At 41.5% G+C, this 22,523-nt stretch overlaps 1 protein-coding gene across 1 annotated transcript in view; it reads left to right on the top strand.

Annotated features, from left to right (window-relative positions):
* Window positions 1-899: 899 nt before the first annotated feature.
* Window positions 900-22,523, top strand: part of LOC147080881 (putative ATP-dependent RNA helicase DDX10) — a 44,491-nt gene continuing 22,867 nt past the window's right edge. Inside the window, exons 1-2 of the mRNA XM_085981050.1 lie at window positions 900-1,069; window positions 7,951-8,109. Of these exons, the coding sequence (XP_085837176.1) occupies window positions 965-1,069; window positions 7,951-8,109 (264 nt within the window). The 5' untranslated portion in view covers window positions 900-964. The remainder of the gene's footprint in view (window positions 1,070-7,950; window positions 8,110-22,523) is intronic.

The following is a 22,523-nucleotide window of genomic DNA, read 5'->3' as shown; positions in this document are numbered from 1 at the left end:
TGTTAGTTCAGTACCTACAATGAGGTGCTTTTAGTCATGTTATTTACAAACATTAATTTGAAGGCAGCAGCAAAAAAAAGTTACTGTAATTCTACACTTTTGATCTCTTGTGGCTTTCTTGAGTGTCTGAGTCAGAAGGTTCTGGGTTCAACTCCAGAGACTTGAGTACAAAAATCCAGGCTAACACTCCCGTGTAGTACTGAGGGCGTGCTGCACTGTCGGAGGTGCCGTCTTTCGGATGAGACGTTAAACTGAGGCCTGGTCTGCGCTCTGAGGTGGATGTAAAAGATCCCATAACACTATTCTGAAGAACAGCAGGGGAGCTATCCCTGGTGTCCTGGTCAATATTTATCCCTCAATCAACATAACAAAAACATGATCTGGTCATTATCACATTGCTTGCTGAGCGCTAATTGGCTACCACGTTTCCTACATTACAACAGTAACTCCACTTCAAAATTACTTCATTGGCTGTAAAGCGCTTTGGGACGTCCGGTGGTCATGAAAGGCACTATATAAATCCAAGTCTTTTTTCTAGTGCAAGTTTAAAAAAAAAAAAAAAATTACAAATGTGAAAAATGGCAAACTGGAGGTCTGTTCTTTTATGATGGGAAACATTCCTCATAACTGTTCAGGGTTTACTGAATTTTTGTTATCCTTTTGCAGTATTCGTTTCACAGCATGCTACTGGCTAAGTTCTGTGAAGTTTTTAAATAGGCCAAAGCGTCAAGTTGTCATGAAGCATTTACCACTGCACCAGAACAATACTTATGCAACTTTCTTTATGAATATTGTTGATTTGTAAGCAAATGTTATTCTTGTTATGTAAGGTAAATGTGTACGTATATGTTGATTGCCATGTGTTGTAGTAGTCCAGTCAGATTTTGGTTATATAGAACCAAGACATTTATTATGTTCACATTTGTTTATTTCTCAGAAACCTGAAAAAGAAGAAAAAGAAAAAATGAAGAAAACAGCAACAAAAAAAACAAAAATCAAAGAAGCAAAGACGGTCTTGAAGAAAAATTTTAAAGTGAATACAAAAGTCACTTTTGATGAAGAGGGAGAGGTGAGTTTCAGGTCAACACATAGACAAGTAGATTATTTTTGTGACTCATTTCCCTATGACAATTAAACTTTAATAGTCTGACATTTTATGTCAAATATATTTTCAGAACTTAACCAATAGGTTTAAGTAAAAAAAAAAAAAAAAAATTGAAGTGCATGATTAGTGAGATATGAGACAGGAAGCAGTCACAAAGATTTGCTTTGAGTCGTGTTACACACACTGATCACTTGGCAGTATGGACCTTGTAGGAAAGTTTATCATCTCAAATTCTAGCTAGATGAAGATGATCATTTCGCAGAAGTTATAGGAAATTCTAGCATACGTCTCCTCTTCACCTCCCCCCAGATGGCCATGGGTTTCAGGTTATATCCTTTAGAGAACAACCGTTCAAATTTCTAAAATTATTAACTGCAGCCTGGCTACTCTGTTTAATCTCAAGTTAATATTCATTGTTTTCATAAGTTTATCTAAAAATCATGGAATAGTATCAAAGCTTAGCTATAAAATAGTTTTTGAATGCTTGTTAATTAAATCTATATTTAGGTATGGAGTATTTGTGCCAAACTTATTGAAATGAAACTAGTTGTCCTAAAATGTTTGTCACAAATAATTAACTTGAATTAAATAGACAGTAATGTTGCAACAAATCATATGATTTAAATATTTATGGCATGTGAAACAGGCACATAAGTATAATTATTGTATTATAATTTTGAGGTATAGTTAGTTTGTACAGTAACCACTAATTTATTCATACTGTGACTGAGCTTCACAAATGGCATTTGTCCTCTTCCATTTTATCGCATTGCTGTCATCCAAGCTTCCCAATGTCACCCTCAAGGTCTAAAGGCCATAAACTCTGGCCAGTTTTCCACTATTGCTGTAAATTTGTCTGTATCGATTAAATGAGACATTTTCTGCAGTGTAACATACATCACTTCCTGTTTCCTGTGGTGCCACCAATCCAATTATATTGTAGGAATTGACGAATTCCTAACCAATAACTGAGGTCGACTCAGGAGATCAATCAAACAGGTCTTTAATGTAAGACTAAACGAGTTCAAACAGTTTGTTGAGATCGATACAGGAGAACCACGAAAACAGGTCTTAACAAGATGGAGATTCCACAAGGACTGCCCGGACAGTCACGTGGTTTGCGACGTGACGTCACCGCGTTTGCCCGCGCTCTTAAAGGGGCCACGCCCCGTACATACAAACACTATATACAAAACACAGTAATGTCTAACACAATGGTACAGGCTTAGGCTGGTGTTAGAACATTGTTAAAGGGAATTATATACAGTTGCCCAGAGTCATTCAGTGGCTCCGCCACAATATAGTAATAAACTGACTATCACTGCAACAGCTAATTTACAAATATTCATTGACGTCCTTTTTTAAGCAAGTTGTGTTTTATGTGTTTAAAAATAATACCCTCCACAGGTATTCTGTTCTCAAGCTATATTTTACTGAAATAAGCTTAAATATTTTGTGTAATTCTGTCTTTGGTGATGTATCATCAAGTGCTGCTTCAGTGGTGTGAATAGGGAATGCTGTTCCCAGTTCATCATTCCTTTCTAGGTGTCACTGAGTGGAACATGGAAGTTATTCACAAAATGTTTTATTTCTTGGCTGTTTCTACAGCGCAATTTTAAAGACTCAAACACAAAAGATTACTAAGATTACTAATGCTTGTAATCAGTATCTCCTACTACACCATTTAGGAATGGGGCAATGCAGGTGAACACTCTTCGTCATTAAAGGATAAATGCTGATGTTTCAAATGCTCTTTAACTAAACACTTGCTCTTAATGCTCTTAAACACTTCATTTCAAAATTGAAAAATCTTATAATTCCAATTACTTCTCCATCACCTTATTTGCGTGCTTCTAGACATCCACCCTTCGCAAATTTCAAAACTCCTCCACCTGCAACCTGTCCTGCATTAAGCGCTGTTCACCTATTGCCCTCTGCCCCCCCTTGCTAATCTATAATGATTCTCTGTACCCCAGCTCATTAAATTCAAAATTTTTGTTATCGACTTATCGCTCCATGGGCTCACGTTCGTCCTTCCTCTACAACCTTCTCCAGATTTACGTCCACTCCAGTCCTCTGACTCTGGCCTTCTGTACATCATCATTAGTAGCAGAGCCTTTAGCTGTCTTGGCCCTACTCTCTGGACACCCTACGTAAACCCTGCAACTTTATACTTCTCTCCCCATCTTTTAAAGCCTTCTGAAAAACCACCTCTTCATCCAAGTCCTCGGACACTTCTCAACTCCCCAAAAAAGGCTCAGTGCTTGTTCCTCTCTTCTTCTGTAAAGCATGTTGGAGCATTTTTCTATGTTAAAGGCATTATATAAATGCAAGGTTTTGTTTCAGTTAGCTGTGTGAGTCCTCATGGGTAGGGCATTCTTCCTCAGTGAGGAAAAAATGATACAGGTTAACTTGTTCTGCCTGAATCTTCTCTTGTGATGGATTTTCACCTAAGAATATTGAGCACATTCATTCCATTCCATTACATAACCCTGTGAACTAGCTTTTAGTGATCTATGCATATGGACACCCAAATACCTTTGATCCTCTAGAGCTCCTAGTCACTCACCATTAAGAAAATATTCCTGTTTGTTTTTCTCTGATCCAAAGTGGATGACCTCTCGCTTCCCCACATTGAACTCCATCTGCCAAAGTTTAAGTCTGTCTGTGTCCCTTTGTAACTTCCTGCTCCCATCTACACAACTTACTGTTCCTCCTAACTTAGTGTAATCTGCAAACTTGGCTATACAACTCTATTCCTTTATCTAAGTCATTGATATATATGGTGAAAAGCTGAGACCCCAGTACAGATCCCTGGGGAACACCACTTGTCACATCTCGCCAATCAGTTAACGTTCCCGTTATCCCAACTGTCTGTATCCTACCTCCCAACCAATTACCAATGCATGTCACAAGGTTACCGCCAATTCCGTATTAGGTAAATATCAACTTGTTCCAGTATATTCGCACCATTGACTGCATGGAACATTACAGGGACATCACTCTACTGCAATAAGTTCACTACAAACATTGCATCTATAAAAACAAGCCACACACGTAGGACAATCACAAAATTAATGAGGAATTGTACTAATGTATCTGTCCTAAACAAACCTATCTGCATCAAGACTCTTAATTAACAAACCAAATTGAAGGCCTAAGACAGATGCTACCAAGAAGCAGAATGAGAGAGAGGACAAACTCCTGGGAAGCCCTCTGTTATGGAAAAAGAGTCTAGAGGATGAACCAATAACTAAAACAAAAATGAGAGGAAACTAGATAGCTAATGTTGGTCGCAGACCATATACTGGTAACTTGTTTATAAGTGCTTGATGCCAAACCCTGTCGAAGGCTTTGGAGGTGTCTGAGGTAATGAGAGATAATTCATTAAAATATTCATGAGCAGAGTTCCGAGATTGCATAACATAGGTAGCAAGATCATCAGTGGAATCTTCGATCTGGTCCTGTGTAATGAGACAAGATTAATAAAAAATGTCCTAGTAAAGGATCCCCTTGGAATAAGTGACCATAATATGGTTGAATTCCAAATTCAGCTTGAGGATGAGAGAGTTGGATCTCAAACCAGCGTACTGAGCTTAAATAAAGGAGACTATGAAGGTATGAGAGTAGAATTGACTAAAGTGGACTGGGAAAACAGATTAAAGTGTAAGATGGTACAAGAGCAGTGGTCTACATTCAAGGAGATATTTCACACCTTTCAAGATAAATATATTCCACTGAGGAAAAAGGGGAATAAAAGAAAAGACAGCCATCCGTGGCTTAGTAAAGTAATAAAGGATAGTATCCGACTGAAAACAAGGGCATATAAAGTAGCCAAATCTAGTGGGAGGATAGAAGATTGGGAAGCATTTAAAAGCCAGCAAACAATAACTAAAAGATTAATTAAGAAAGGGAAGATAGATTATGAAAGTAAACTAGCAAAAAATATAAAAACAGATAGCAAGAGTTTCTACAGCTATATAAAAAGAAAAAGGGTGGCTAAAGTGAACGTTGGTCCCTTAGAGGATGGGACCGGGAAACTAGTGGTGGGGAACATGGAGATGGCAAAGACGCTGAACAAATATTTTGTATCAGTCTTTACAGTAGAGGACACTAAAAATATCCCAACACTGGACAAACAGGGGGCAATGGGGGGGGGGGGGGGGGGGTGGAGGAGCTAAACACGATTAAAATCACTAAGGAGATGGTACTCAGTAAAATAATGGGACTTAAGGCGGATAAATCCCCCGGACCTGATGGCCTACATCCTAGGGTCTTGAGAGAAGTGGCGGTAGGGATTGTGGATGCATTGGTGATTATTTTCCAGAACTCCCTGGACTCAGGAAAGGTCCTGGCAGATTGGAAAACTGCTAATGTAACACCCTTATTTAAGAAGGGAAGTAGACAAAAAGCTGGAAACTATAGACCAGTTAGCCTAACATCTGTGGTTGGCAAAATGTTGGAGTCCATTATTAAGGAAACAGTAACAGAGCATTTGGATAAACATAATTTAATAGAACAGAGTCAGCATAGTTTTATGAAGGGGAAGTCATGTTTGACAAATTTGCTCGAATTCTTTGAGGATGTAACATACAGGGTGGATAAAGGGGAACCAGTGGATGTAGTGTATTTGGACTTCCAAAAGGCATTTGACAAGGTTCCACACAAAAGATTACTGATCAAGATAAGAAATCATGGGATTGGGGGTAATATACTGGCATGGGTGAAAGATTGGCTATCTAACAGAAAACAAAGAGTTGGGATAAATGGTTCGTTCTCGGGCTGGCATTCAGTAACTAGTGGTGTTCCCCAGGGGTCAGTGCTGGGAGCCCAACTCTTTACAATCTATATTAACGATTTGGAGGATGGGACCGAGTGCAACATATCCAAGTTTGCTGACGATACAAAGATGGGAGGGAAAGCAGTGAGTGAGGAGGACATAAAAAACCTGCAAAAGGACATAGACAGGCTAAGTGAGTGGGCAGAGATTTGGCAGATGCAATATAATGTTGGAAGTTGTGAGGTTATGCACTTTGGCAGAAAAAATCAAAGAGCAAGTTATTATCTAAATGGAGAGAAACTGCAAAGTGCTACAGTACAAAGGGATCTGGGGGTCCTGGTGCATGAAACACAAAAAGTTAGTATGCAGGTGCAGCAGGTGATCAGGAAGGCCAATGGAATCTTGGCTTTTATTGCGAGGGGGATGGAGTATAAAAACAGGGAAGTCTTGCTGCAGTTATACAGGGTATTGGTGAGGCCACACCTGGAATACTGCGTGCAGTTTTGGTTTCCATATTTAAGAAAAGATATACTTGCTCTCAAGGCGGTTCAGAGAAGGTTCACTCGGTTGATTCCGGAGATGAGGGGGTTGACGTATGAGGAAAGGTTGAGTAGGTTGGGACTCTACTCATTGGAGTTCAGAAGAATGAGAGGCGATCTTATCGAAACATATAAGATTGTGAGGGGGCTTGATCGGGTGGATGCGGTGAGGATGTTTCCACTGATGGGCGAGACTAGAACTAGGGGGCATAAGCTAAGAATAAGGGGCTGCCCTTTCAAAACTGAGATGAGGAGAAACTTCTTCACTGAGGGTAGTAAATCTATGGAATTTGCTACCCCAGAGAGCTGCGGAAGCTGCAACATTAAATAAATTTAAAATGGAGATAGACAGTTTCCTAGCAGATAAGGGAATTAGGGGTTATGGGGAGAGGGCAGGGAAGTGGACGTGAGTCTAGATTCGGATCAGCCATGATCCTATTGAATGGCGGAGCAGGCCCGAGAGGCCGTATGGCCTACTCCTGCTTCTTATGTTCTTATACCGAAGACCATGCTAGTGATCATAGATTTGATGAATAAATTGACAGTTAACAGCAGCTTTTATAACTTGAGAAAATGCTGATAGACCAGTAAATAGATTTGTAGCTAGACCATTAAGATAAATCACTTTGGGTATAGGAAAATTTTCACGGAAAAGGGAAGATGGATGGACTACAAGTAAAAAATGAAGAGGTTTCATAGAACACATGATGGGGGGTGGTGGGGGGGAACATTTGGTGACGTCCCCTTTGGGTGAATGGGACTTGCTGCGTGTTAGGATACGAGCAGCAGAGTTTTGGATGAGCTCAAGTTCATTGAAGGTGGAAGATGGGAGGCTGGCCAGGAGAACATTGGAATATTCGAGTCCAGCAAATAACACACAAATGTAATGTTATGCGACCAACACCGAATACGCTCTCATTTTCTAAATTCATTTATGTATTGCCCCTCCCTAGTTGCCCTTGAGAGGGTGGTTGTGAGCTTCGAACTGCTGCAGCCTGGCGTGGGGAGGAGAGGGGGAGGAGGCGGGGAAGGAGAGGAAGAACGTGGTACAGGTATAAAGGGGATGGGGGTGGAAGAATATGATCTATCTTTCCATCTGCAAATAATCACTCCGATATAAAATCTGTGTTTCTGTTTTATGGGAATTTCTTAAATACAAGTAATGCTCAATTTCCCCACTGATTTAAAAAAAAAAAAAAAAAATCTTAATTTCTGCCCATCCTGTTGCTCTAACTGTGGGCAAAAACCAATTCAGACAACCTGAAGCTTGGATTAGAATTTGAATTTAGACCACTAACCTGGGTCCAAAGCTGAATTAAAGATGCTGGATAGTCAGTATGTAGTTTTCGAGTAGAAGTTACATGAAGAATGTTCATGATTTTTAAATGTTTAGTATGATGACGTCCACCAATAAATTGTTTTGCTAAGTTGTTCAGAAGAAAACAGTTGGAGGATTTGTCAAATATCAGCCAATACCAGTCTGTTGTTTGTACCATTAACACTTTGCTATTCTTCCTATCCTGAAGATGGTTCAGCAGTGGCCACCAGTGCAGAAAAGCAAACTGGACGATGACCAGGATGATGACACAGGAGGAATAAATATGGAGAAAGCAAAAGAGAGGCTACGTGAAGAGGACAAATATGACAAGGAAGCTTATAGAAAAAAGATAAAAGAAAAACATAAGGTAAGTGGTATCCTGTAATTTGAAGAATGGAGCCAAAGTGGAAATATTTAAAATCGTTCACTTAAAAAAAAAAAAAAAAAAAAAAAAAAACTAACTTCTTTGAAGATTTTTGTTTTGGCTATATATCACTTCTCAAGAAGGTTGAAAAAGAATTGGGTTTTTGACCAGGACTTCTGGTTCCCTGATGAATATCTATATTAAAAGTCTTGAATATAATGTTCACTTTACGTAAGAAATATATTTTTTATACTCGCTTCCGAGTCGTTTAGCTCCCTGTTTGCAAGTGAAAAGTAGCTGATACTGTTCTCCACAGTGCTATCTGCCAGAGTCCTATGAAGATCAGGCATCTTGACCAACAACAACAACTATATAGCGCCTTTAACGTAGTAAAATGTCCCAAGGCGCTGCACAGGAGTATTTATAAAAAAAATTAAAAAAAATTGACACCGAGCCACATAAGGATAAATTAGGGCAGGTGACCAAAAGCTTGGTCGAAGAGGTAGGTTTTAAGGAGAGTCTTAAAGGAGGAAGGAGAGGTAGCGAAGCGGACAGGTGTTTAGGCAGGGAATCCCAGCGCTTAGGGCCAAGGCAACAGAAGGCATGGCCACCAGAGGTTGAGCGATTTATAATCAGGGATCCTCAAGAAGGCAGAATTAGAGGAGCGCAGATATCTCAGAGGGTGGGGGTTGTGGGGCTGAAGGAGATTAGAGGTAGTAAGGGGCGAGGTCATGGAGCGATTTGAAAACAAGGAAGGATGAGAATTTTGAAACTGAGGCGCTGCTTAACCGGGAGCCAATGTAGGTCAGCGAGCACAGGGGAGATGGGTGCGAGTTAGGACATGGGCAGCCGAGATTTGGATGACCTCAAGTTTACGTAGGGTGGAATGTGGGAGGCCAGCCAGGAGTGCGTTGGAATAGTCAAGTCTAGAGGTAACAAAGGCATGGATGAGGGTTTCAGCAGCGGATGAGGTGAGGCAAGGGCGGAGGTGGAAGTAGGCGGTCTTAGTTATGCCACGGATATGTGGTCAGCTCATTTCAGGATCAAATATGACACCAAGGTTGCGAACAGTGTGGTTCAGCCTCAGACGGATGGAGTCAGTGGTTAAGGAACGGAGTTTGTGGCGGGGACCGAAATCAATGGCTTCGATCTTCCCAATATTTAATTGGAGAAAATGTTTGCTCATCCAGAACTGTATGTCGGACAAGCTGTCTGACAATTTAGAGACCGTGGAGGGTTCGCGAGAAGAGGTAGTGAGGTAAAGCTGAGTGTCTCCAGCATACATGTGGAAACTGACGCTGTGTTTTCGAATGATGTCGCCAAGGGGCATCATGTAGATGAGAAATAGGAGGGGGCCAAGGATAGATCCTTGGGGGACACCAGAGGTAACTATGCGGGAGCGGGAAGAGAAGCCGTTGCAGATGATTCTCTGGTTACGATTAGATAGATAAGAATGGAATGCAGTCCCACCCAGCTGGATGACGGTGGACAGGCGTTGGAGAAGGATGGAGTGGTCAACCGTGTCAGAGGCTGCAGACAAGTCAAGAGGGACGAGGAGGGATAGTTTACCTTTGTCACAGTCACAAAGGATGTCATTTGTGACTTTGATGAGAGCCGTTTCGGTACTGTGGCAAGGGTGGAAACCTGATTGGAGGGATTCAAACATTGAATTGTGGGAAAGATGGGCACGAATTTGGGAGGCGACTCCCTTCTGCCTTTCCCACTCCCGCATGCCGGTCTCGTTCTTCTCCTCCCCCTTTCGCCAACTTGCCAGTCGAGTTTTCCCTTTCCTTTCACACCAATCCCCACTCTGGATCTGTACCTAGTTCTTCATACATTCTGTAAAGAAAGGATTAGGGTTTGTTTTAGGAACATAAGAAGTCGGAGCAGAAGCAGGTCATACGGCCCTTCGAGCCTGCTCCACCATTCAATAAGATCATGGCTGATCTTCGACCTCAACTCCACTTTCCCGCCTGATCCCCACATCCCTTGATTCCTTTAGAGACCAAAAATCTATCTATCTCAGCCTTGAATATACTCAACGACTGAGCATCCACAGCCCTTTGGGGTAGAGAATTCCAAAGATTCACAACCCTCTGAGTGAAGAAATTTCTCCTCGTCTCAGTCCTAAATGGCCGACCCCTTGTCCTGAGACTATGCCCCCTGGTTCTAGACTCTCCAACCAGGGGAAACAATCCCTCAGCATCTAACCTGTCGAGCCCTTATATGTTTCGATGAGATCACCTCCCATTCTTCTAAACCCCAGAGAGTATGGCCCATTCTGCTCAATCTCTCCTCATAGGACAACCCTCCCATCCCAGGGATTAATCTAGTGAAGTTAAATCAATCTAGTGATTTTTTTTTTAATCATCTCTGAGCAGATGGAAAATTAAAGGATGAGTACTGTGGATGATGATGGACATTTGCAGCTTTAGTATAACACTTACAATGTCTAACTGATTAAAAAAAGACAGCTTCAAGATTTTGTGTGGATTAATTTCTTGTTTGCTTGAAAAGATGAGGGTTGATAACATTTCTCCCTGACTCCCTGTTGTGTTACAAATCAGTAGTTACGATATCCTTGCTTCACACCTCCTCCCACCAAAAAATGCATCTTCAGTTACCACCAGCCGTAGTAAGTTTAGCCCATGCTGAAACTACGATCTTAACAGATTGTGTTACTTAAGCCTGAAAAACAATTCCTCCATTGAATTGGAAATCTGAAAAGCGACATCAAGAAATCCAGAATATGCGTGAACTATTTTGCAATTGTGTTGCATTTGATTTTCTTCAGGCACCTTTGTGAGTTTCTATGCCTCACTGTACACCTCAGAGTCCCAAGTCACGCTGTGAGGAAACAGATGGTTGCCTAGTTGGCCTCTCCTTCCTTCCACAGTTCAGGGGAAATCCAGTTACTGGACATCTGAATTCAAACTGATGACCCGCAGACAATCAGAGTGATGGTTTCTGGGAAACCCCCGGGCCGCCCAGCTGAATTCTACACAGCTGTACTACATAAACTTTCTTTTATTAGGTTGTTACAGAGTGAGGGGTTTCAGTTACAAAGAGAGGCTTTAGAAGTTGAGGCTTTTTTACTAGAGCTGAAAAAGCGAAGATGACGACCTGGGTTGTGATGAGGTAAATGGTGATGGATTATTTTTGTTGTCGGGACAGCAACAAGGTGGCATAAATTTAAGATGGTCAAACAAATAGAATTTAATAGCAAAATACTGCGGATGCTGGAAATCTGAAATAACAACAGAAAATGCTGGAAATACTCAGCAGGCCAGGCAGCATCCGTGGAGAGAGAAACAGAGTTAACGTTTCAGGTCTGGGACCCTTCATCAGAACTGGAAAAAGCTGGAAATGTAACATATTAAGCAGGTGCAGAGACGAGGGGGTGGGGGGTTTAGGAGGGGAGGAAGGAATTGAAAGAACATACTGTGAAAATGTTGCAAATGGGAATGGCAAAATCATACAGCATGAAAAATGGGGGCAGGGATTATTATCTGAAATTGTTGAACTCGATATTGAGTCCAGAAGGCTGTAAAGTGCCTAATCGAAAGATGAGGTCCTGCTTAATACCTGTTACATTTCCAGCTTTTTTCAGTTCTGATGAAGGGTCCCAGACCTGAAACGTTAACTCTGTTTCTCTCTCCATGGATGCTGCCTGGCCTGCTGAGTATTTCCAGCATTTTCTGTTGTTTTAAATAGAATTTAAGTTGAGGCTCGTAAAATTTCCTTACATAGAGGGTGGTTAGATCAAACTGTTGTTGAATCAGAGTCCATAAATTCTTTAAAAAGAAAATCAGTTGCTTGAAAAGAGGAATACTAAAGAATATAGGGGAGAGCTGGAGACTGGATTTTGCTTGATGGTTCATCTGCCAATGAATACAACTGCTTGTATTCTCACTCCAAAGAGGAACTAGATGGACCGGCTCCTCTTTTTTTGCCTGTGCTATGGACTCATTGGCAATGACCTTGAGGATGCAATCAGACAACAACAGACTGCAAGCTGGGACGAACCAAAAGTGTTGCTGTAAATGGGACATATTACTATTTATGGCTAATCCGTCACTTCAATACCTTTCAAGTTCTCAATCATTAAGGACAATCATTGAGCAGGTTCTCGTGTTGCAAGCTCAACTTTTACAAAATGAAGAGCATACAGGACAGACCAGTAATTCAAAAGGGTTGACAAAACTCCTATTTCAATGATGGGATTTCTCTGATGAAAGGTCAACGACCTGAAAGGTTAACTTTGGTTTTTCTCTCCACAGATGCTGCCTGACCTGCTGAGTATTTCCAGTATTTTCTGTTTTTATTTGATTTTCAGCATCCACAGTATTTTGCTTTTGCAATAGGATTTCTCAATCCATTTCTGCTTGACAGTGAATGTTGACCATTTTTGTTCAAAGGTACCACAGAGCCAACACTTCAACTGTAATATTATATCAAAATGTTAATGTAAGTCTTTGATTCTAACTTAGAAGAACATCATTAATTCCCCACTCAATTGTAAAAGTGAAGATTGAAATTTGAAAGTTTTCAAGGAATTGCAATTTTGTACTATTGAGTTATTTTCAAAGGAGCTGTGAAACCAAGGCTGCCTTAGCATCCCTTTATAGACCCTGGCCTCTACAGGCTTAAAACCCACATAAAGGCATCGACTCATAGTTTTCAGCCAAATCTAATAAGGGACGAAATACCGCATTAGGTACTTGTTAAATTACATTCGTGCAAGGCTTTCAAATGCTTCAAAAATATGTTTGTAGGCAAAATGTGATGAATTACTTCCTGATTCATATTTTGGCCTTCTATTTTGAAATAGGGATCCGTGAGTGATTATTTAAAAGAAATCTAAACTTGCACCATTTATAGTAATGATCTATTTAGTTGCCACCATGAAAAAATTATAAAGATTTTATTTTAAAGCTTATTCTAAACAAAACTTATGAAATGCAGCTGTCCTAACTGTGTAACCCATGCAACCTATGTATTGGATTGCATTAAGATGAGAGAATCAGATTCTACCTTAGTGTTTTGTTACATACAAGAACAATGGGGGTGAGTGGATGCATTGGGCATATACGGTGCACAGTCATTTCAGACAATGGTGGATCTGTTGATGCAGTTTGTAATGTATACAACATTGAAGGGACTACTTTGTTTTGCGGATGTACATCCTTAGTTGCGAGCGTATATAACAGACGCGTATCGATTTGTATAGTCAGTGCCGAAGTTCCAGTTAACCAGTAAAGATCACTTGAAGTTACTCTCAGTCTCTGCTGCTTTATTATTTTATGTAGTTGTGTATAGCGGTACAAACACAACAAATTGGCGATGAGATTTATGAACCTACGTCTTCCTATTCTGGCATCGCATCCAGAGGACACCGAAATTTGGAAGAAAGGAGCGAGAAGGTAGAGAAAACAGTACACTTGCTAAGCTAGGCAGGGGATACGTAAGTCAAGTGAAAAGTGCACAGGACTTGCATGACGCTAGCTAACTAGTAAAGAAAGAAAAACGGGTTTGGAAAAAAAAAATGGCGATGATTGGCACGATTGCAGCATTTGATAGCAGCATTGAAGACTGGGCAACTTACATTGAAAGAGTGGAGTTGTACTGTGAGGCTAACGGAGTGGAGGTAGAAAAGAAAGCCACTGTTTTGCTGAGTGTTATGGGCGCAAAGACATATGGGCTGCTACGTAGTTTACTAAGCCCTGAAAAGCCAGCAAACAAAACATTCAAACAAGTAGTGGACACGTTCCAAGACCATTTAAGCCCCAAACCACTGCTCATAGCTGAAAGATTTAAATTCCATAAACGGAACCAGAGCAAAAATGAAAGCATTTCTGAATATTTGGCAAAGTTACGCAAATTATCAGAACATTGCCAATTTGGAGTGGGCTTATCAGACGCATTGAGGGACAGATTTGTGTGTGGCATGCAAAATGAAAGCACACAAAAGAAGCTCCTGTCTGAAAAAGACCTCACATTGGAGAAGGCTCTGAGTATTGCAATATCAATGGAAGCAGCAGCACGTGGTGCTTTAGAAATTCAACAAAAATCCCTGGAATATTCAACTAATAAAATGTCACTGAAACAAGAAAAGAAGTGCTATCGCTGTGGCAAAATGTCACATGACCACAATGACTCTTGGTTTAAAGACAAAGACTGCAGACGAGGGCACATTGAAAGAGTCTGCAAAGCAAATAAGAAGCCGAAAACTGATACAATACAGAGTAACAAAAAGGTACATCAAGTGACTGAAAACAAGAAACCTTTCAAAGATAGATACAAGAAGGTACACTACGTGACTGGAGACAGTTCAGATAAAGAAAAAAGTGACACAGACTCAGAGGAAGAGGATCTGGCTTGTCTAAAACGACACAGTGTGAAAGAAACAGAGGATCACAGAATAATATGGATTACTCCGGAAGTGGCAGGAGTTAGGCTGAAAATGGAGTTGGACACAGGCTCAGCTTTAACAGTGATCTCTGTACATGACTACAAATGACTGTTTTCACACATACCGCTAAGGCCAACTAAAGTACTGTTAAAGACATACACAGGACAAAGAGTGTGCCCCAAAGGTAAAATAAAAGTGACAGTGACATACAGAGAAAAAAAAATACCGCAATTGAACCTCTACGTAGTGGAAAATGGAGGACCACCATTGCTGGGACGCGAATGGCTCAAGAAAATACAGTTGGATTGGCACACCATCCAAGCACTGTTTGTGTCAGCAAAGGAGGACAGCAACGCCACTCCTGAGAGACTGTCACAAATACTCTCTGACTCTCAGGAAGTGTTCAAGAAGGGAATAGGAACACTTAAGGGCATGAAAGCAAAAATTAAGATTGAGGAGAACGCAAATCCAAAGTTCCACAAGGCCAGACCAGTGCCTTATGCAATTCGCCCTTCAGTAGAAGCAGAGCTGGAGAATTTGGGGCAGTTAGGGGTCCTGTCCAAGGTGGATTGGAGTGAATGGGCCACACCTATAGTTCCAGTGATGAAGAAAACCTCCAGCACAAAACCAGGAAAGCCAAGAAAAGTGCGCATCTGTGGAGACTTTAAAGTGACTGTTAACCCAGTCCTCCACACAGTACAGTACCCATTGCCTCGCATTGAGGACATCTTTGCTTCCCTGTTGAGAGGGGAACGCTTCACAAAGATTGACTTGGCCCAGGCCTATCTCCAAATGGAAATTGATGATGCATCAAAGAAGTACCTGACAATAAATACGCACAAAGGCCTTTACCAGTACAATCGGCTGGTATTTGGAATAGCATCAGCTCCTGCAATCTGGCAAAGGGCAATGGACCAAGTCCTGCAGGGGATCCCAGGTACTCAGTGTTATCTTGATGACATCATCATTACTGGCAAGAATGACAACGACCACCTTTCTAACCTCGAACAGGTGCTCATCAGGTTACGGGAGTATGGGCTCCGAGCGAACCGAGACAAGTGTGAGTTTTTCAAAAAGGAAATCTCATACTGTGGACATGTGATTGACAAGGACGGTTTACACAAGTCTCCAGACAAGATTGAAGCTGTGATTAATGCACCAACACCTGAAAATGTGTCTCAGTTGAGATCATATCTTGGACTGGTGAACTACTATCACAAGTTCTTGCCCAACCTATCCACAGTGTTACATCCACTAAATGCACTGCTACAGACAGGGTCACAATGGAAGTGGAGTGACAGCTGTGAAGAGGCTTTTCAAGAGAGTAAAAGACTCATTACTTCAGAAGAGGTGCTAGCTCACTTTGACCCATCCTTACCTATTCGACTGGCATGTGATGCTTCACCCTATGGCATTGGTGCCGTGTTGTCACATAAGTTCCCAGACGGCTCAGAAATACCAATAGCCTTTGCCTCAAGATCATTGATTACAGCTGAACACAATTATGCACAGATTGACCGAGAGGCCCTCAGCCTTGTGTGGGGAGTCAAGAAATTCAACCACGACTTGTATGGTCAACAGTTTACACTGTTAACTGACCACCAGCCTCTCGTTTCAATCTTCAACCCAAGGAAGGGCGTTCCAGTGATGACGGCACAACGGCTGCAGCGATGGTCACTCTTCCTAGGGGCTCACCTGTATGACATTGAATACAAGGGGACCAAGCAACATGGCAACGCCGATGGTTTGTCACGTTTACCACTGCCGACCTCAGAGAACTACAACAGTTGACTCAGCAGAGGTATTTCACACAACAATAGTTGAGCAGCTACCAGTAACAAACTCCCTCATTGATAGAGAAACACGCAATGACCCTACATTGTCAAAAGTTTATGACCTCACTGTGAAGGGATGGCCAGCGCATGGTGACTCATTGTTTCCAGCATTCTCAGCTAGGAGGGAGCAGTTATCAAGTGTGTCGGGGAACACTGATGTGCGGCTCACGAGTTGTGATTCCTCCCAAGCTTCGTAACCGAGTGCTAGATGAACTGCATGAAGGCCACTTAGGTACGGTAAAGATGAAAAGCCTTGCCCGTGGTTACGTGTGGTGGCCGGGAATTGACAAACAGATCGAGGACCTGACAAAGAGCTGCTCAGGATGTCAAAAGGTCCAGAACGCACCACCACAAGCCCCTCTCCATCCATGGGAATGGCCCTCATCACCATGGCAATGTGTGCACATCGACTTTGCTGGACCGTTCATGGACTCCATGTTCTTGATTGCAGTCGATGCACATTCCAAATGGCCCGAGGTCATTCAAATGAAATTAACCACATCTGAAAAGACCATTTCAGTTCTGAGGACCATGTTCGCTAGAAATGGCCTACCAGAACAAATCTGCACAGACAATGGACGACAATTTGTCTCTGACGAATTCCAAGGTTTCATGAGGAAAAATGGGATCAAGCACTACACATCTGTCCCGTACCATCCAGCTACAAATGGCTTGGCAGAAAGATTCGTACAGAATTTCAAGAAGGCCATCAAAGCAATGTACAGCGAGAATCTACCACTGCAACACAAGATAGACAATTTCCTCTTTGCTTATCGGAACACAGTACACGCAGCCACTAATCAGACTCCAGCGATGATGTTTCTGAACAGGAACCTGAGATCTCGCATGGACCTTCTTAAACTGAATGTACGTCGTGATGTAGAGAACAAACAGTTCAAACATTTGAATGCTAAGCCAACAAGAAGCTTCAGTGTGGGACAGTCAGTTCTTGCTCGTGATTTCCGGATGGAAAAATGGCAACCAGGGACAATATCCACAAGAGAGGGACCACTGATGTATACAGTGGATGTGGGAGAGAACGTTTTGAGACGTCATGTGGACCAAATTCTGGATGTTCAGGTGGAAAACACCCCTATACCTCGCCCAGACTCACCTGACATGGAAACAGACACTCCTGATTCATCAGCATCAGCACCAGCCTCATCCACAGCTGAGAGCTCTACCTGTGCTGATAGCTCACCTGATGCAACTGTACCTGTACAGTCTCATTCCCCAAAGCAAAAGAGTCTGGAGAGACGTTACCCAGAGAGGCAGAGGAGGCCTCCCCAGAGACTTGACTTGGAAAAGGGCTGTTGACAAAATAAAATGTTATGTTGGAATTTGAATTTTGTTACTTTTAAGAAAACAAAAAGGTTACTGTAAAGACAGGCTCTGTATGTTAATTATAGAAATTTTGCATTAATATACTATTAAACTAAAGGGGGAGGAAGTGTAATGTATACAACATTGAAGGGACTACTTTGTTCTGCGGATGTACATCCTTAGTTGCGAGCATATATAACAGACGCGTATCGATTTGTACAGTCAGTGCCGAAGTTCCAGTTAACCAGTAAAGATCACTTGAAGTTACTCTCAGTCTCTGCTGCTTTATTATTTTATGTAGTTGTGTATAGTGGTACAAACACAACACAGTTAATGAGCACAAATGAGACAATACGGAAACAAATTAATAGAAGCAGCACCAACTTATCAGGGAGTGGAAGCAAACAACAATGTAGTATGATATTTACAGAGGCGTCATTGGCTAAATGTGATCAAAACCACAATAAACTACTGAGTAAGCAAAATAGCTTTCCTTGGGGCACAGGACTTTAAAGCGTATTCTGCAATTGTTGCGAAGAATTAGATTTCTAATGAATCAAATTCAACTAATGCAGTTTTAATTATATCACTGTGTTAGGTGCTTTTGAAAGTAAAAACTTCAGAGGGCTAATAAGGCACGGGAGGGCGAACAAGGCAAGGGAATACACAATAAATGGTAGGATACTGAGAAGTGTAAAGGAACAGAGGGACCTTGGAGTGCTTGTCCACAGATCCCTGAAGGTAGCAGGACAGGTGGATAAGAAGGCATAAGGGATACTTTCCTTTATTAGCCAAAGCATAGAATATAAGAGCAGAGAGGTTATGCTAGAGCTATTATAAAACACTAGAGGCGCCACAGCTAGAGTACTGCGTACAGTTCTGGTCACCGCATTACAAGAAAGATGTAGATACACTAGAGAGAGTATAGAAGTGATTTACGAGGATGTTGCCAGGGCTGGAGAATTTTAGCTATGAGGAAAGATTGGATAGGCTGGGGTTGTTTTCTTTGGAACAGAGGGAGCTGAGGGGAGATTTAATTAAGGTGTATAAAATTTATGAGGGGCCTAGATAGAGTGGATCGGAAGCACCTATTTCCCTTAGCAGAGAGGTCAATAACCAGGGGACACAGATTTAAAGTAATTGGTAGAAGGATTAGAGGGGAGTTGAGAACTTTTTTCACCCAGAGTGTGGTGGGGGTCTGGAACTCACTGCTTGAAAGGGTGGTAGAGGCAGAAACACTTACCGTATTTAAAAAGTACTTGGATATGCACTTGAAGTGCTGTAACCTGCAAGGCTATGGACCAACAGCTGGAAAGTGGGATTAGGCTGGATAGCTCTTTTTCGACTGGCACAGACACGATGAGCTGGATGGCCTCCTGTGCTGTAAATTTCTATGATTCTATATAGGAAATGTTTTAATCTTGTTTGACAAAAATGCTCTAGATCTTTAAGTATAAGGCAAATGTTTTGCTAAATCTTCAATAATACTAAAGTTCATTTTAAACTTTTCAAGACAGGGTGTAACTTATTTGCAAGTTGTGCAAAACAAAAAAATTGTGTTTAATATGGAATAGATTATGACTGGTGACAAGATTTAGCATATTTGATCAGCTACAGTCCAAATATGGACTAATTAGGAAAGATTTATTTCAATGTGGCAATTACTAAGTGTATCAATAGATCAACAAATATAGTGGCTCCCCACAGTTTTTGGAATATTTGGAAAACATTTTTGCAAATTACTACATTTTTATATGATGCTTCTGGGAAGGCAAATCAGAATAATGCATAGAATTTACTGCATCCCAGATCATCAGCACAAATTGACTGATACCTTGTAAGTGGAGCTGAAAGTCACCAAGGATAGGAGCAAATCTTCTGGCCACCGAACGGTTGAAACTTAATGACTGGATTCACAGGCTATCAGTAGGTTCTTTAAAGTGCATAGGCACGGGTATAAACAAAGCCTTTCAATGGCCTAGACATATGGAATTCTGGCACTTTCATCATAAATGTATCAGAATCGCCCCTGTCCCTCCACATTGCCATTGCTTTAGGTTTAAAGCTCTTTCTTTTCACTTCAATTGCAGGATAATTATGGATGAGGGAAGCCATTTAGTCCATCTCAATTCATCCGTCCAGAAGCACCGTAAAGTCACCATATTGCAGTATCTATGGGTTTATGCCTCTACTACTCTACCTGGGAGTGTATCCCATGTGTTGACCACTCTTTGTGTGAAGACGAATTTCCTAATATCAGACCTGAATTTGTCTCTTGCTAATCTTTGGAAATAATTTTCAGCTAAATTAGTTGCATTCTATTATAAAATTGATGCTGTCTAGTGAAATGCAAATTTGTTCCTGACATCCCTTGCTCCTCCTGTAAATATTGTTTGGCTACCACATGCTAATGAATAGCTTATTCAAAGGGGAGAGAAGATAGAATTCCCTGTGACACCGTCTTTTGTAAGCGTTTCCCCCACTTTCATTGTTCATAGAACTTCCACTACTTTCTTATTTTTGCTAGCACTTTTTTTGTCAATACATTAGGGAAGGACTCATCTTCACCACTGAAGTAAATCTCCTTGTACATTAATTTGTGTTAATAGCAGCCTTATACTTTGCAAACCTTTATGGAGATTTAGAGTTTCCATTTTCCCCCCGTATCGCTGCTTTTGCTAAGTCTTTGACTTTTTGTTTTGGAAAACACTTTGTTTACAACCTGAAGGCAAATGTGACACCATTGTCTAAGAACGGGTGTAAGGACAATCCGAGTAACTACAGGCCGGTCAGTTTAACATCGGTGGTGGGTAAAGTTTTAGAAACAATAATCAAGGAAAAAATTAATGGGCACTTGGAGAGGTTTAAGCTAATTAAGGAGAGCCAACACGGATTTGTAAAAGGCAAATCGGGTTTGACTAATCTAATTGAATTTTTTGATGAAGTAACAGGGAGGATTGATGAAGGGAATGCAATGGATGTTGTCTACATGGATTTTAGGAAGGCATTTGACAAAGTACCACATAGAAGGCAGGTTAACAAAATTGAGGCTCATGGAATAGGTGGGTCAGCGGCAGCTTGGATAAGGAATTGGCTTAAGGACAGAAAACAGCGAGTTGTGATAAATGGCTGTTTTTCAGACTGGGGGATGGTAGACAGTGGTGTTCCCCAAGGGTCAGTGCTGGGGCCACTGCTTTTTTTGATATATATAAATGACCTGGATATTGTAATACAGAGTATAATTTCTAAATTTGCCGATGGCACCAAACTTGGGGGTGTGGGTGATACCAATCGACTGCAATAGGACATAGAAAGGCTAGCAGAATGGGCAGACAAGTGGCAGATGGAATTTAATACAGAGAAGTGTGAGGTGATGCATTTTGGCAGAAGGAACAGGGAGAGGCAATATACACGTAATGGCACAGTTTTAAAGAGTGTGCAGGGACAGAGGGACCTGGGAGTTAATGTGCGTAGGTCCCTGAAGGTGGCGGGACATATTGAGAGAGTGGTTAGCAAAGCATATGGGATCTTGGGCTTCGTAAATAGAGATATTGAGTACAAAAGTAGAGAAGTTATGTTGAACCTTTATAAAGCGCTGGTTAGGCCACAACTGGAGTATTGCATCCAGTTCTGGTCACCACACTTTAGGAAGGATGTGAAGGCCCTTGAGAGGGTGCAGAGGAGATTTACCAGAATGGTCCTGGGGATGGGGGATCTTAGCTACAAGGACAGGTTGGAGAAGCTGTATTTGTTTTCATTAGAGCAAAAGAGGTTGAGGGGTGATTTGAAAGAAGTGTACAAGATTATAACGGGTTTGGATAGGCTAGATGGGGAAAGGCTGTTCCCACTAGTTGATGGCACAATGACTAGGGGACACAGATTTAAAGTTTTGGGCAAGAGATACGGGGGGGACATAAGGAAAAACTTTTTTACGCAGCGAGTGGGGAGGACCTGGAACTCGCTGCCGACGGAAGTGGTGGAAGCGGAGACACTCCGTGTTTTCAAGGGGAGACTGGATAGGCACTTGAGGGAAATAAACTTGCAGGGTTACGGGGATAGAGCGGGGGAATGGGACTGACTGGATTGCTCGACAGAGAGCCGGCACGGACTCAATGGGTCGAATAGACTACTTCTGTGCCATTATGACTCTAAGTTTGTCACTCCATCTGTTGTTCCGTTGACCAGTTTACATGTCTGGCCACTTCATTTTCTGCATTGGTCAGTGTCCATGCAGATTGCAACATCTGTATACCTTGACGTGGATCTTTTTTCAGAGACCATTACCCAAGTGTTTGTTGCCTTTTGATGTGCAGTTTTCAGACGGCCCAGACTCTTGCAAATTAAGCAGTAGAGGTTGTGCAACAGGAACAGATATTTTGTTGTAAAACTGAGACTGAATACACCACAAAATTGATGCCTCAGGTGCCGTCATCATCACAACTGAAGAACTCCTATGACCCATGAATTCATTGCAGCATTCCCTTGCGAAACAGAAAATTAACTGACCTAAATGCATGCTGGGAGAAAACTAGAAACAAATTTAAGAAAAATGCATCTCGTAGAATTTACATTGAATGACCTCAGGGGGATGAAATGCAACAGGATTGTCTCACATCCCGATAGAAAATGAACATAATGGCTATCTACTGTGTTGCGTTAGAGACAAGAAGCTTTGTAGAAGAAAAGCCAAGTTTGATCATTTGCTATATTACAATTATCTGTTGCTCTGTGATTTCATTGGATTAAGCGGCTGCTATAAGTTTCTATTTGTAGGATTAGCGCACAACCAGAAGTGTATAATGACTGTATGAGAGCAGTGGCGTACACTGAGGAGATTTGATTCATTT

Source organism: Somniosus microcephalus, unplaced genomic scaffold (genome assembly GCF_052327205.1).
Source record: "Somniosus microcephalus isolate GS21.2 unplaced genomic scaffold, FLI_Smic_1.0 scaffold1048, whole genome shotgun sequence".
NCBI classification, from domain to species: Eukaryota; Metazoa; Chordata; class Chondrichthyes; order Squaliformes; family Somniosidae; genus Somniosus; species Somniosus microcephalus.
The sequence above is the reverse complement of the archived record's forward strand: the minus strand, read 5'-3'. Positions and strand labels throughout refer to the sequence as shown.